Below are 15737 nucleotides of genomic sequence, written 5' to 3'. Positions count from 1 at the left end.
GTCAATTTATTTCAACTTATTGGCACATTTGTCCATCTATTTCAAATAATTACAGGGCTGTATAAGATCAAATCAGAAAAAGCCCACTTTACAGAAACACCGCAAGTTTAAGATTTAGATTGACATATGTCAGAAATAAATTATTATAGAGAATGTCACAATTAAAAATACTTAAAAATTATGAAATCTTTAAAAATCACAAATATATACATAAAAAGCCATAAAATTCACAAAATTTAAAGATATTGAATCAAATACACAAAAAATACGATCATAATTTTACTCAGTACACAAAATTTAAATGATATCACTGTTACATATTTTGTAATAATTTTAATGTCCATGACAAAAGTCAATCAAACCTTAAAAATCATGAAATATTGCCTAAATATCTCCTACAAATTTATGTATTTCTTTGCTTTTTTTTTTCTTTTTTTTTCCTGGTACCATTTTTACGATTTATAGACTTGCATATAAATAATTACGATACCTACATTTCTATGCCTTGTACACTTATGGAAAGCATTCTGCACTGAATTAAAGTGCAAAGTACCTTAAATAAATTATCTCAGAAAAAAAAGTACCTTAAATTTAAATCTTAAATTATAAATAAGTGAAAATATAAATGCAGAACAACTATTTGATTGCGTGTTTATTACAGTACAAGCTTAATTCCACTATTACAAAAACCTCTCAACTTTTCTGTTAAGAACTGCTGCATAGTCATTTTCTTTTTTAGAAAAAGAACTGCTTCCTAGTTCCTTCCTCTTTTGTCAAACCAAAAGATTAAAGTAAAACGACATAATTATTTCTCATTGGCTAGAAAGAAATAAGGCAAGTTTTTTTTTTTTTTTTTTCTCTTTCTTTAAGGCGTATCTTTTTTAGAATAGACTTGAGTTCGTAAACTACAAGTCCAACCCTTTGTGCACGTCAAAAGTTTGTATATGCATCTGCAGAAATTTTTTTATAAGAGTATGAAATAATTTTTTTTTAGGAAAGTATGAAATAATGAGCGTGTTTGGAACTCGTTCTAAAATGATTTTATTTTATTTTTTTTATGAAAATGAAAATGAAAACGTTTTTAATATCAGACAGAAATTATTTTTGAAAATGCGTTTAGTAGTTTTATCAAGATATTATTTTTAGTATAAAAAACTCATTAATGTCTCTCTCTCTCTGTTCGAGAGAGGAGAAAATAAAAATAAAAAATGAAAAACGACTAAAAGTCATTTTTCATTTATCTCTCATTTTATACTAAACTAAAAAATCGTTTTCATTTTCGTTTTTTATCTTTATTGCACCAAATGTCATTTTGAAAACGTTATTATTATTTTTTCTTAAAAAACGTGAAAAATAAAAATGAGATCAATTCGAAACACGATAAATATTTCATTAATAGGATTCACTAATGAACTGCCAAATTATATTTTATTAAAAAGGTGTTGTAATTTAACAAAATTTGATTGAAAATTTATTTCATATGCTACCACATAAAGATACATGAGAAAAGAAAAAGAGAAAAGACGTACCAAATAAACAAAAACTAAGAAGGAGCGTGAGTTTCACGTGCCCCTTACGCACGTTTGCTCAAGCTATCTCCCGGTTTAGTGGGGAACAAGCAAAACTCCCTAGAAATAGGAAAAAAACCGGTGATCACCGTTAATAGTAAAATACCTTCCCGGTTAATCCGGTAACCCACTCTCCTCTCCCTCCGCAAGCATTACCGTTTGGCGGCGATTCGCCACCACTACAACCGGTTAATGACAAAAAGACACGAGAGAGAAACGTAGCGCAAAAAGAAAAAAAAAAAAAAACACTACTTGGATTATATTTATATTCCTATTTATTGATTAATAAAAAACAAAAGAAACTTTCAAAAAAAAAAAAATTCCTCTAATATATTGCTTATTTCTTGAGCAAAAAAATATTGCTTATTATTATTTTTAAGAAATTCCTTTAAAAAAATATAATCATCAATAACAAATAACAAAAACCAAAAAAGAAAAAAGAAAGAAAGAAAGATGCAAGGAAAGAAAGAAAAAGCAGCAGATTAACATTACTCAGAGAGAGATATTACAAACATAATTTTTTTTTTTAGACAAAAGAAAACCAACGATTGGTAGAGAGAGAAAGTGAAGGATTTTTAGAGAGATTATTGTTTTTTGTTTTTTTTTCCTTCTCTCACTTTGATGTGCTTCTAATTGTTTGGGGGGGCTTTGAGATTGTCTCCATCTCATTTTCTATTCTTCGAACCGCTTCTTCTTCTTTCTCCTCTTCTTCTGGTGAGAAAAGAGAGAGGAAAAACCTAGAGATTTTCTCGTGAAAGTTTGGCGTAATTTTCTCGAATTATCGTAGGGACGATCGGAGCTAGGGTTTCGATTCTGGAAATTGTGAAGTTGGGGTTGGATTCGGGGAAGTCGATGGGAAATGTTGAGTAGGAATGCTAATTCGTCGGAATTCTAGCTCGGATCTCGAAAGTAGGGCTCGAATCGAAGGGTTGAAGAGAAATGGATGTGGATTCGTCAATGGTGCCGGAGAACGATCACGATCCAGCGGCTCAGAATCACGGCGCGACGCCGTCTCCGCCTGCCACGGAGAGGGAGCAGCTAGCCGAGCAGTCTCAAGCCGGAGGTGGATCTCCTGCTCAGCAGCCGCCAGCGCAACAACAGCAACCAGTGGCGGCGCCGGCCCAGCAGCAGCAGCAGCAGAGTGCCGGAGCCGCCGCGCAGGCGCAGCAGACGCCGGTGATCGGCCCGCGGCACGCCCCGACCTACTCGGTCGTTAATGCGATTTTGGAGAAGAAAGAGGATGGGCCAGGGCCGAGGTGCGGCCACACGTTGACGGCCGTCGCGGCGGTCGGAGAGGAGGGCACTCCGGGTTACATCGGCCCCAGGCTGATTCTATTTGGTGGTGCCACAGCGCTTGAGGGCAATTCGGCGGCTTCGGGGACGCCTTCGGCAGCAGGAAGCGCCGGAATCCGTACGTTGTTCTATGTTTTATTTTTACTCTAATTTGATAACTTCATCAACCGTATGTTCTAATCAAGTTAACTGAAAACACACAGCATTAAGTTAAGATGCATGTTTTATTGTCTATGCTTGTTAAGCTGAAGTGGGTGATTTGTTAACCCTAATGTTGTCGATTGTTATGGTTGTTCTGTTGTTGTTTAGAGCATTTTGAAATAAGTCATCCTTCCATTGGAAATCTTTTTTCTTCGGCTGGTTTATCAAAAATTGAAGGCGAATGATTTTTTGTTCAGTTCATTTGTTTCTTGCAAAGTACAAAATCATGCTGTATGAGTCTACCAAAAATTATTATTTGGAAAACACCAATAATTGTTGACCGAGACAATTAGTGCTGTTGTATCATTAATTGTAATTTAAGTTAGGTGGGGACCTGGGATCTTTTATGGAATTGATGTTTTCGTTACTGGAGTTGCATTTCAGTTATCAGTTAAGATTTTGAAGTTTCAAGTACATTTGACCCTTGGTTTTACTTTAATCCAATTTCATTCATGTGTATGACACTGGTTTCTTTTTTATTGTGATCTTTAAGCTATACAAACTTTGTTGGTAGGTAATTCTGTACTTCTGTTAAAATATTCTGTCTGCACAAATATTAGATTTTTAGTAAGCCAAGTGTGCTTGTAGCTCTTCATTTTAAAGCAAGACATTGTACTTCTAACCTTGTGTAGCTGGTGGGGTAAACCCACACCATATATGCGATATGATTTGTTTAAGTTTATTGTTTTGGTGAAGTCGTGAATAATGGTCAGCATCAACCACCAGATGTTTTGTTTACTTCTATACGTGATTATTTTTACGGATTATCAATTTTGAGTTATGATTTTAGTGAAGTTGTAAATAACAGTCAGCATCAACCACCAGATCTTTTCTGTTTATTAATGTTATCCCTAGTCTCTTAATTTTGAGCACCTGGTATCTGGAAACACTTCCACGCTGCTAACGAATTTCATGGAAAAGCATGGGCCACTTGATACGCGTATCCTCTTTATTGTCATCAATGCTTTGTAACCAGTGATAATATTAAACTTGTATAACATGAAGATTATTGTGCTTATAATCAAATCTAAAAGGCATACAAAATGGAAACTAATGCGTTCTGGTGGCCATTTTGGTTTTTACTTGAATTTCAGGACTAGCAGGTGCCACAGCTGATGTGCACTGTTATGATGTGTTGACGAATAAATGGTCCAGGTAAGATGGCTATACAAATGTTTTGAATTGTCTGCCACTGTTCCCCTTTGGTCCTTTTTTCCGTCCTTCTACATTGATGCTTGAGACAAAAGTGAAACTGTGAGACTACTTTGCAGAATCACACCCTTTGGAGAACCGCCTACACCTAGGGCTGCACATGTAGCAACTGCTGTTGGAACTATGGTTGTTATTCAGGTTTGCATATGGCATATTGTCCTTTTACACTTTTGATATTGATATCAAATAATTTTGTCCTTTTATGTTATTGATATTGATATCAAGTAATTTTTTTCAGTTGATTTATTCTCGTTCCTTATTACTTTCTCGCTGGAATGTTTTGTGATTGTACAGGGTGGAATTGGTCCAGCCGGTTTGTCCGCTGAGGATCTTCATGTTCTTGATCTCACACAGCAACGGCCAAGATGGCATAGGTCAGCCTAATGAATAATTTGCTTGGCTAAACTTGTACTCTCCAATACTTGTTAACTGGAGCTAATTTTCTTGTAGAGTTGTTGTTCAAGGCCCTGGACCAGGGCCACGTTATGGTCATGTGATGGCGTTGGTGGGGCAGAGATATCTCATGGCAATTGGTGGAAATGACGGTAAGCACTTCATGGTTTTGCTTTTCCATGTACGTTCTTTGAATAAGAAGAATAATAATTATCTTCTCTGAACACAATGAATTAAAATGAAAAGGGAACTGGTGTATGCTTTCCAGGAAAACGACCTTTAGCTGATGTTTGGGCGTTAGACACAGCTGCCAAGCCTTATGAGTGGCGGAAGTTGGAACCAGAAGGAGAGGGTCCTCCACCATGCATGTAAAACTCCATCCTTCTCTTTCCATCCATCTATCTATCTCTCTTTTCCTATCTCTGGGTATCATTTTGAAAAGTAAAATTGGGCATGTTATGTTATCAAATATAGTTTCACTCCAGTGGCATATCATATGTGCGCACCTTGTCGAAGTTTAATTGATGTTTTATGCATGCTTTTGTCAAGAATGCATGAATTTGAGGTTTCTTGTTGAGGTTGGAGGATAGTGTTCAGGATAAACTCGCGAGTACAGAGTTGGTTTTCTTTGGAAAATAATGAGTGAGTTTTTGAAGTAAATAGACTTCAATGAATGCTTCTCGGGGATGCTTGAATTTTCTGTGCAAATAGCACCAATTGATAAAATGTTGAGACATATGGCCAAAACATTTAAAAATCAAAGGATATCTGATTTCTTTGGACGTGTAAGGTTGGAGATATTCAAGGTTGAACATGAGATGAATAAATTCTAATTTGGTGTAAAATTTTTTTGTTTTATAATTCTGTGACATATAGATAGAAAAGTTAGAAGAGTTTCAACTCTTTCCTTGACAGTATACACTTAATTTATATCTTTTCTTCGGGAATAAATTTATTATTTCTGGTTCATCTGCATCATGTTGAAGTTTAACTTGTTCTGTTTGAGTTCGACTAATTGAAAATAGATTTTGTCATGCTTTTCCGGTGGTGAGAAAGCTGGTTTGCTTCCATTAGAAAAGATACTGATTGACAAACTTCTATGAATACCAGTCTCGTGTACACTCAGAATATTGAGAATGTTGTTGCATTGGCAATGGTATTGGTAGGGGTCTCTTCATTTGGTTATAGTGTTGTGACCATCGATTCTCTCTATTTTTTCCCCCCAGGTATGCAACTGCAAGTGCACGCTCTGATGGTCTTCTTCTCCTCTGCGGGGGGAGGGATGCAAATAGTGTGGTAAGATAAATTTTTTTAGTTGCATAATTTATATTCATAATTTATTTTATTTTATTTTTTTGCTTTTGTGTGTGTGCGTGCGTGCGTGTGTTTTATTTTATTTTCTTTTCTTGGGCTTTTGTACAATATTTGTTGCATTTGTGGTTTGCATAGAATGGGTTCAAGAACTTACTATCATTTGGTCTCTGTGTGGGATTTTACTTTGTTGTGGTGGATTGTAATTATGTACAGAAAAAGGCTGGAGTAGTTTATTATTTGTTTTTTTCGGTATTTTTTATTTTATCTTGTTCTTGATTTTTTTCTGGTGATATATATTTTCTTATTGTACCTCCAAATCTGAGGTACAGATCTTGGAGAAAGTGGTCCTATTCTAGTTAACTGTGTTCACATTTTAAAGGAGTGAACTTTAGTTTGCGTGGGCTTGCGCGCACGCTTGTGTGTTGGCGTCCTGGATTGCTTGGAGGCCTGTCTTCTCTCTCCAAAACCTTTTTGGTTTTCCTTTTATGACCACAAATCAGTCGAGAACTTTCCTATACTATGTTTTATATTTTCCAATAAATTATAAAGATTATGTTATTGGTAGATTAACGTGATACTTTATTTGATAAGTTTTTAATCAGTTCAATCTTGTGCCCGTATCTTCCTTAATTACCAATTAGAGGTCATTTGTAATACGGTGATTTGAAAAAAAAAACACGCATTTATGGATTTAAATTTATAGACTTGCACATGATTGAACTAGAAGCTTTTAGATCATGAACTTCAGTATTTTGTACATGCTCAAAATTTTAGGAGCACTAGGATGCTGCATGTAAATGTACCGTGAAGTTTTATGTTTTTATTGAAAGACGGGGTAGCTTTGATTATTCATCTTTATCGTAAAGTCTAGGACTTTTGTGGGTGATACCTTGTTTGTCTTAAGAATCATATATCGACATTGAAGCAGTGTTTTAGGATAAATAGTTACACTATTTGGTTCCATTTGCAGCCATTGGCTAGTGCATATGGACTTGCTAAACATAGGGATGGACGCTGGGAATGGGCTATTGCTCCTGGGGTTTCACCATCTCCAAGATATCAGCATGCAGCGGTGAGTTTTAATATCCTTTGATTTTATTCCTTCATCTACTTAATTATATACTTTTCTTGACAAGAATGTTTTAGAATGATCAATCACTTGTATTTATTGTGATGCTAGGTGTTTGTTAATGCACGACTACATGTGTCTGGGGGAGCACTGGGTGGTGGGCGAATGGTAGAAGACTCCTCCAGTGTTGCAGGTATACTCTTGATTACGGAATATGGATTGCATCTTTAAATTTTCTTCATGGTATGCTTGAGTTTCAAATTTACATGTACATGTGGGTGTTGGGTTGTACTGTCATTATTTTCTGTTTCAATTGTTTCGTTTAGTTCTGATGATTGCTGACTATCTATTGGAACTTTTTTCCTTAAAAAAATTGTGTTATCTATCAGAAAATTTTTCCTTTTAAATTGAGAATAAGGTTTCAATTCCTTATAGGAAGACAATAGTTTGTTCTAGTAAAGTGTAAATCTGACAGTACTCTCTTTGTGTCTCCTATCTGTAGTGTTGGATACTGCAGCAGGTGTTTGGTGTGATACAAAATCTGTAGTTACAACCCCCAGGACAGGCAGATACAGTGCTGATGCTGCTGGTGGAGATGCTGCAGTTGAGTTGACAAGGAGATGCAGGCATGCCGCTGCTGCAGTTGGTGACTTAATCTTTATTTATGGAGGTTTACGTGGTGGTAAGACATGAATGTATTTGGTAACGGCGGATGTTTTTAGAATCTGTTTTAGATCAAAAGCTCATTGACCAGGAAAGAGTTGTAAAACTAATTCATTTTCCCCCAAAAAAGATGTAAAATGATTTTGACTTTATAATCTAGCATGATCTCATGAATGCGGCATTTCAGTTTCTGCTGAATGCTGCTCCCAGTATACCACGATAAATGATAAGCCATTACAAAGTTCTGCACAACCCACTCTCTCGGCTAGTTTAATATTTGAACTACATGATACAATCTTGTAAAAAATATTTTGAACTACATGATTGTTACTCAATATATTGCACAATTTTGTAATTTTGTCACTTAACAAAGATTTTCTTTTGTTTGTTCTTTTTTTTTTTTTTTTTTCATTTTCTTTTATTTTTGTTTGTTGTTCTGTTGAACAAAAGTTCCTTTTCTTGAAAAAAAAAAAGAAAAAAAGAAAAAGGTTTAAAGGGTATAAGTCCATAAATTGATGAATCAGTTAGTACAAAACACACGTTTGGAGTATTTAGTATAGCAATTCATGGGCTTTAGTCTGTTTTGAATGATCTTAAAGCATTTGTTTTGGATGGCCATCGACATCTTCACCCTCTTTGGATCATTAGGTTGACATTGCCATCTTACCTTGGTGGACTTATATAATTATAGCAATGTAATGTGGTCCATTATATTGTAGGGGTTCTGCTTGATGACCTACTTGTTGCTGAAGATCTCGCTGCTGCTGAAACAACAACTGCAGCATCGCACGCTGCAGCAGCAGCTGCAGCATCTAATGTACAAGCAGGCCGTTTGCCTAGTAGGTATTTCATTGATGATAGAACAAGGCAGCCACTGCCTGAAGCAGCCCCTGATGGTGCAGTGGTGGTGGGTAATCCTGTTGCGCCCCCTGTAAATGGTGACATGTATACTGATATAAGCACTGAGAATGCCATGCTCCAGGGATCACGGTAAGCTATTTTGGTCCTTATACATTGGATAATTGATTGCTTGTCCTGTTTCTTCATTGAAAGAGATGCTGAATTTGGATTACTATGTAGGAGAATGAGCAAAGGTGTCGAGTATTTAGTTGAAGCATCGGCAGCAGAAGCAGAGGCAATTAGTGCCACATTGGCCGCTGCTAAAGCACGACAAGTCAATGGAGAAGTTGAGCTACCTGAAAGAGACCGTGGTTCAGAGGCTACCCCCAGTGGGAAGCAGATATCTACCTTGATCAAACCTGATTCTGCTGGCGCAAATAGCATTCCTCCTGCTGGAGTTCGGCTGCATCACAGAGCTGTCAGTCTTAAAATTTGATTGCTACTGTGGATAGTATAGCTAGTTTTACATGAAAACGTTCAAACAAATGTGAACTTCCACTTCTTTCACATGCATTTTCCAGGTGGTTGTTGCTGCTGAGACTGGTGGAGCTTTGGGTGGCATGGTCAGACAACTTTCAATTGATCAGTTCGAAAATGAAGGCAGGCGGGTAAGCTATGGGACCCCAGAAAGTGCAACTGCAGCAAGGAAATTATTAGATAGGCAAATGTCTATAAATAGTGTGCCGAAAAAGGTATGGCATGCATCGTAGGAATGGTATATGTATCCTATAAATCCGTGTATTCTTATCAAATTTTTTGTTCTCTCTAATGAGGTTGTTCTTTTCTCGAGCAGGTAATAGCACATCTTTTAAAACCTCGTGGCTGGAAACCTCCTGTTCGCCGGCAATTTTTCTTAGATTGCAATGAAATAGCAGATCTTTGTGATAGTGCTGAGCGGATATTCTCTAGTGAACCAAGTGTCTTACAACTTAGGGCCCCTATTAAGATATTTGGTGATTTACATGGGCAATTTGGAGATCTCATGCGCCTTTTTGATGAGTATGGTGCACCTTCAACTGCTGGGGACATTGCGTAAGTCTCTTGATTATTATTATTTTGTTTAGGAGAAAGAAATTTTATCACTGAATGATATTACACTAGCAACTTGAGGGTAATCATAAGATAACCTCACATAAAGTACAAAGGTCTTGATTAACATAAATCCCTTCATATCAATTCTGGTGTTTTGTTCTAAATTAAAAATATCTTGTTTGGCAAGGGCACTCCTTGGTCAACTTGATTCACCTTAGGTTTGTAGTCAATCTTCATAACGTGGAGCCTTTTTTTCTCCTGTTGGTGGGAACTGTGCTTGGCCATTTAGTACTCAATTTTGATTTTGATTTCTCCTTCTAGAATCATATAGATATATTGTACCTTTGTTTCTGTTTTCGATGAGACATAACTCCCATTGAAAGGAAATTGGTCAAATTGATAGTTAAAAGAAGAGACAAAGGGGAACATAAGACATCATCAGAACCTCCTTGAGCCTAGAGGTGTCCTTCAGAATAATTTCAATGGAGGCCGCCCTCAATGTTGCAATTTGAAAATGAATTGCGTTAACCACATACATTATTGATTGTCTTTATCTGATATATGGTTTCTAAATTGACAATATGTAAAGATTAGAGCATACTGCATTGCAACCTTCATGGGAAAATAAGAGCTTAAGCGTGTTAACTTGGATCGTCAAGACTAGCAGAAAATGACATATGTTGATCGTTTGATTGCCTGCTGTTTGCATGAATTCTCTTATGGCTTGTTTGTATTCATATTGAAGGGGAAAAAAAGTAGAAAAAATACAAAGAAATTTGACCAAAATGAGCTGAAACCCAGAGCAATGTTGGAAGTTCAGCATCAGATTGGCATGGGATTTTTTTTCTCCTTGCACATTATTTCGCAATTTGAACCACAATTCAAACCTTTTGCTACAGTGTTTTCTCTCTTTTAAAAATTTAAAATTTATGCTCAAACCCATGAACTGAAGGGTTCTTAACATTTGTGTGTTTATTTTGGGGAAGAAACTGACATAGTGGATAAAGAGAAAGACGGAAAAACAAAAAGGTGAATTTGGCCAAAATGAGTTGAAACCTAGAGCAGCTAATGTTGGAAGTTAGCAGTCAGATTGGACTGGTTTTTTCTTCTCCTCGCACAATGTATTTGTGTGTTCTTTTTTGTTTTGTTTTGTTTTTTTTATTTTTTATTTTTTTGGACGTCTTTAGTCTTTTCCTCACAATTTTATGTTTCAGCATGCATTTATGGTGCTTGTGGTACTGATTTTATATGAATGACTATCAGATATATAGATTATCTCTTCTTAGGAGATTATGTTGACCGAGGCCAACACAGCTTGGAAACCATTACTCTTCTGCTTGCTTTGAAGGTATTAGTTGTCTTCTGCGGTGTATTTACATTTTTGGTGCCGATACTTACTGGCCAAGATCATTTTACGATTGTGGAATCTTGCAGGTTGAGTACCCTCAAAATGTACATTTAATTCGTGGCAACCATGAAGCTGCAGATATAAATGCCCTTTTTGGCTTCCGAATTGAGTGCATTGAGCGCATGGTACTGTATGACCTATATTTGATATTGCCCATAGTTTTCTAATTCAACCAGTTTCATTTACTTGCTTCTTAATATGTCAACAGGGAGAGCGGGATGGAATTTGGGCATGGCATCGAATAAACCGTTTGTTCAATTGGCTTCCCCTGGCAGCTCTTATTGAGAAAAAAATTATTTGTATGCATGGTGGTATTGGTCGGTCAATAAATCATGTGGAACAAATTGAGAATCTTCAGCGTCCGATTACAATGGAAGCCGGTTCAATTGTGCTTATGGATTTATTGTGGTGAGTACATATCTATGATTTTCTTTTTGTGATAATTTTTTGGGTGCTCCCTTACAAAAAAGTTCACATGTTCACTCAATTAATTATTGACATTTAACATTGTTCTTCCTTAGGTCTGATCCTACAGAAAATGACAGTGTTGAAGGATTGCGACCAAATGCTAGAGGTCCTGGGTTGGTTACTTTTGGGGTGAGTTTGTTCATTTTGGCTTTGACGTGATTATTGTTGTTAAGAGTTACCTCCGCAATTTTAAAAATTGACAATGCTTGAAAAAACAAAATTTTGGTTTTGTGTGGTCAAATGATGACTCAAAATTTATTCCGTCCAAAAAACAAATATTATGCTCGTCTTTTTTCTTCCCCCTCCCCGTTTTAACAATTAGAGATATCCAAGATGGAAAAGGTTGGCAAGTTTCATTTGCGATGGGTAAATACTAAAAGCTACAATTGTTTACGCTATCTGAAAGAGTTTGGTTTTTTTCAGCCTGATCGTGTCATGGAATTCTGCAATAACAATGATCTTCAGTTGATTGTCCGAGCACATGAATGTGTAATGGATGGCTTTGAGCGTTTTGCCCAGGGACATTTGATTACACTTTTCTCTGCCACCAATTACTGTGGTATGTTCTCGGTATCATAACGTTCTGTTCAGTTTTTTGAGCTCCTTTTATTTAGTTTTTCACGCTCTGCTCCTGCTGCGTTTAACAGGTACTGCGAATAATGCTGGGGCGATCTTAGTTTTAGGTAGAGATCTTGTTGTGGTTCCAAAACTCATTCATCCCCTTCCACCAGCTATTTCATCACCAGAAACATCACCAGAACGCCATATTGAGGATACATGGATGCAGGTATTCCATATAAGTGCACACAAAATTTCAGAGTTTTATCTTAAAACCTATACCGATTTTCTTGAGTATTAATCCTGGTTTGGTAAACCAACAAGCAGGAGTTGAATGCTAACAGACCTCCAACGCCAACGAGAGGCCGTCCTCAAGTAACAAATGATCGAGGCTCCCTTGCTTGGATATAGTCAATTGTTCTATATTTGTTTCCACAGATTTATTCGGAAAGCTTATACTTCCGCCTTGGGTTTCTGGTGTCCTGTATAGAGCTTGATGCTATGCACAAGAATGAAATCTCTTCCAGAAATGGGATTAAAGGCTTTTTGAGTTTTCGGTTCTTGCCATTCAATTGGTGTGCCTTTAGATGATGAAAAGATGCAAATTCCGGAACCAGGCTGCAGGTGGCGGGTAGGTTTACTTATATTGACGTGCTAAAAAGTCGCAGTTGATCCACTCACCTTTGTAAATTGAGCCACAGGCAGGTAGAAATCAGTATTTCGATGCTCTTCCTTGGGTTGGTAGTGCCGAGTATTTTTCTCATTAATTTATATATTTTTTATTCCTCGTGTTAGGCCTATTTTTTCTTCGCTTCTCTTTTTGAGAGGACATACTTGTGGTGAGATATATAAAATGTTAGAATCTTTGTGAGCGTCCTTGTATCATAGAGGTGTTGCTTTGTGTATTTACATCTCTGCTTTTGTACAATGTAACATTTTGTGTGAAGAAGCAACCTTTTTTGTCCGACATGCAACGCAAAATTATGTCAAGTTTTGGTCTTTAGAGGATATGGAAGCTTTTATATTCTGCAAATTGCCGGATTTATGTTTGGTGTATTCTGTTGTTGTTATTATTATTATCATTGTTCAGTTTTCTCATTCTATCTTTATTCCCTTACTGTTGAGATTCAATCAAAGCATAGGCTCAATTTGAAATTGCGGTTTTGAGAGTAGGCCAAAAGTCAAAAGTTTTTTTTTTTTTTGAAAAAAAAAACCAAAATCTATTGTTAATTGTAAAAGAACATTGGTGTTTACCAAATAATTGTATATGCTTACCAAACGAGCAAGTTGTATTGTGCTAAGCCAATTTCCTTCAAACCTATTCCCTGACGCACGCCTAAGCGATGAGGTAACGGGAATGGAGGTTGAAGAGAACATTGGCTTAGTTTGGTATTATTTTTCTCTTTTAAAATTAATTTCTGTTTGTAGTAAAAGTTGATTTTAGTATTTGATTAATCTCTTTAAAAGTGTTTTTTTAAAGAATCTACAGTCAAAATTAGAAGCAGTCCAAAAATAACTTAGTTTTTAAATTTTATAAGAATCAGAATAGTACAATTAATGAAATTTTCATAATACTCATAATATCTCTAATGAAATTTAAAATTTAAAATTTTCTTAATTTAAAATTCAGACTTATAATATAATAATACAATAATATAATATATTGTAATAGTAATATTGTAACAAATAATATCATAATTATATTAATAACTTTAATATTATTATTTTATCATATAATATGATATAATAATAATAATAATATGATATTATAATTGTAATTTTTAATTATATTATAACTGAAATATTATTATTTTTATGTAATATTATAATATTGTAGCTATATTAACCATTTTAATAATATTATTATATTCTATATCATAATTATATAATATATTATATAATAATAGTTTTTTATTATATTAAACATAATAATAAATATATATTATATTATAAATATATATTATATTATAATATAATATAGTCGTAATTTTTAACTATCAACAGAAATTCAACCTCATAATTTATCAAACGCTAGTACACTGATTTTGAAACCAACACAGTTAGTATAATTATAATTTATCAAACACTAAACTATTTTTTGTAACAGCTGCTTTTTCTTTTAGTACAATTAAAAATAATTGTGTTAAAAATCTACAAAGAATACCAAACTAAACCATTGGCTGGTTTGTTAGGACTCAGAGAAGGGAAATAAAAAAATAAATAAGGGAAAGTCTTTGGTAAAGGGGCGTACTTGCCCTTTACTGGTGGGGTGATATTGTCATCCAATCAAATGGTTAGAAGACATGAAGGAATATCCAGCTATAATAACACCTTCCACATCTGATCACATCTTTCTTTTTACGGAGACCCTCTGCTCGTGAAACGAACGGAGCTCAGCCGCGATCATCGAAGTGGACGGAGCTCGGACTGGTCGCGTGTCACGTCGTCGATTACCACATCCACATCGCGAATCACACCCAGGTGCTTGTCGGTCGGAGTTGAAGAAGAAGAAGAAAAGACTGGTGCTTGCTGATTTGGTCCTTCGAGTGCCCAAATCTGCCGGGAAATATCATTTTGTTTGTTTCTTGGATTTGTCTAATGAATTGTTTCAAATTGCTTTGATTGTTTGGTTCTTGTAATTTTTGTCCCATGAAGTATGTCTGATGAAGATTAGAAGATAATCTTTTGTAATTTTTTTTTGAATTGCTTGGATTTTTGTCGGAGCCTTGCCAGTCCCCAGATCTGCCCTGCCTCCCAGCAATCATCTCCATCCTGCTCCCCATCGGCGCCTCTCCTTTTCCCCCACGCCGCTTGCTCCGGCGACTCCGAGAGAGTCTGAAACAAGAAGATGTTTTTCCCTGTTTTGCGATCGTTCTGCTTCTTGTTTGGAACTTGGGAATGTGGAGGAAAATGGAGAGAGAGAGAGAGAGAGAGAGAGAGAGAGAGGGAGAGAGAGAGAGAGAGAGAGAGAGAGAGAGAGGATTTCGGAATTGTTCTAATGCATTTGTTTTGTTTTGTTTTTTCTTTATCTTGATCACATTGATTTTTCTGCAATGAAGATTCTTTTCTAATACCCTTTCGTTTTTTGAATGATTTGTACTCTATAGTACGAGACGTATGCGTGTTTGGAGATACCTTCTGATGGGTTTAGCGGTGCTAGATTTTCACTGTGACGAGCAGCACGCCGGAGGTGGTGGAGCAGGTGGCTGGCGACGAGTGGTGGAAGTAGACGACGATCATTTTTTTATAACTTTTTTTTTTTTTGGTGAGAACAAGTTTTGTAATCTGGTGGAGAAGGTTTTAGATTAATTGGGTACTCCTTTATCTGTTTCTACCGTCCGATTAAAATCTAAATCTGATGGCTCTTATCACGCACCTTACCGGCAAGGGAAAGTACATCCCCTTACCATAGATTCTCCCGATAAATAATTTGCTCGTTGATGTTGAGAATCTAAAAGTGATTATTTCCACGAATTTATGTGAAGTTCCTTAAACTTGTGTTTGGTACTTGGTACGCCTCGTAAAGGGACGAAAACAGAAAGAGAAAATTGTTCAATTTATTAAGGGACAATTTAGGCTCTGTTTATTTCACCATTTTAAGTTAAAAATTTGAGTTTTATTACAGTAAAAAATTCTCAGAAACAATCACATTTAATTT

The 15737-nt window shown here is 35.8% G+C and overlaps 1 protein-coding gene across 1 annotated transcript; it reads left to right on the top strand.

The window, feature by feature from the left end:
- The first annotated feature begins 2040 nt into the window (after positions 1-2040).
- On the top strand, positions 2041-13048 carry LOC21399334 (serine/threonine-protein phosphatase BSL3). The gene is made up of 21 exons (XM_024169295.1): positions 2041-2979; positions 4157-4217; positions 4334-4412; positions 4569-4648; positions 4725-4819; positions 4936-5035; positions 5894-5963; positions 6952-7053; positions 7162-7243; positions 7553-7732; positions 8433-8703; positions 8794-9031; positions 9135-9305; positions 9407-9645; positions 10909-10993; positions 11080-11178; positions 11262-11461; positions 11575-11650; positions 11945-12080; positions 12169-12308; positions 12407-13048. Exons 1-21 carry the CDS (start codon positions 2508-2510, stop codon positions 12488-12490), a joined length of 3060 nt encoding a protein of 1019 aa, XP_024025063.1. The 5' UTR covers positions 2041-2507; the 3' UTR covers positions 12491-13048.
- Positions 13049-15737: the final 2689 nt, after the last annotated feature.

The sequence above is a fragment of the Morus notabilis genome, unplaced genomic scaffold (genome assembly GCF_000414095.1).
Source record: "Morus notabilis unplaced genomic scaffold, ASM41409v2 Scaffold133, whole genome shotgun sequence".
Classification (NCBI taxonomy): domain Eukaryota; kingdom Viridiplantae; phylum Streptophyta; class Magnoliopsida; order Rosales; family Moraceae; genus Morus; species Morus notabilis.
The sequence above is the reverse complement of the archived record's forward strand: the minus strand, read 5'-3'. Positions and strand labels throughout refer to the sequence as shown.

Excerpts from the sequence above, each read along its gene's own strand:
- LOC21399334 (XM_024169295.1), top strand. The coding sequence starts at position 2,508 with ATGGATGTGGATTCGTCAATGGTGCCGGAGAACGATCACGATCCAGCG. Across the intron at positions 11,179-11,261 it reads TTGAGTGCATTGAGCGCATG|GGAGAGCGGGATGGAATTTG; the intron begins GTACTGTATGAC and ends ATATGTCAACAG. Across the intron at positions 11,462-11,574 it reads GTGCTTATGGATTTATTGTG|GTCTGATCCTACAGAAAATG; the intron begins GTGAGTACATAT and ends GTTCTTCCTTAG.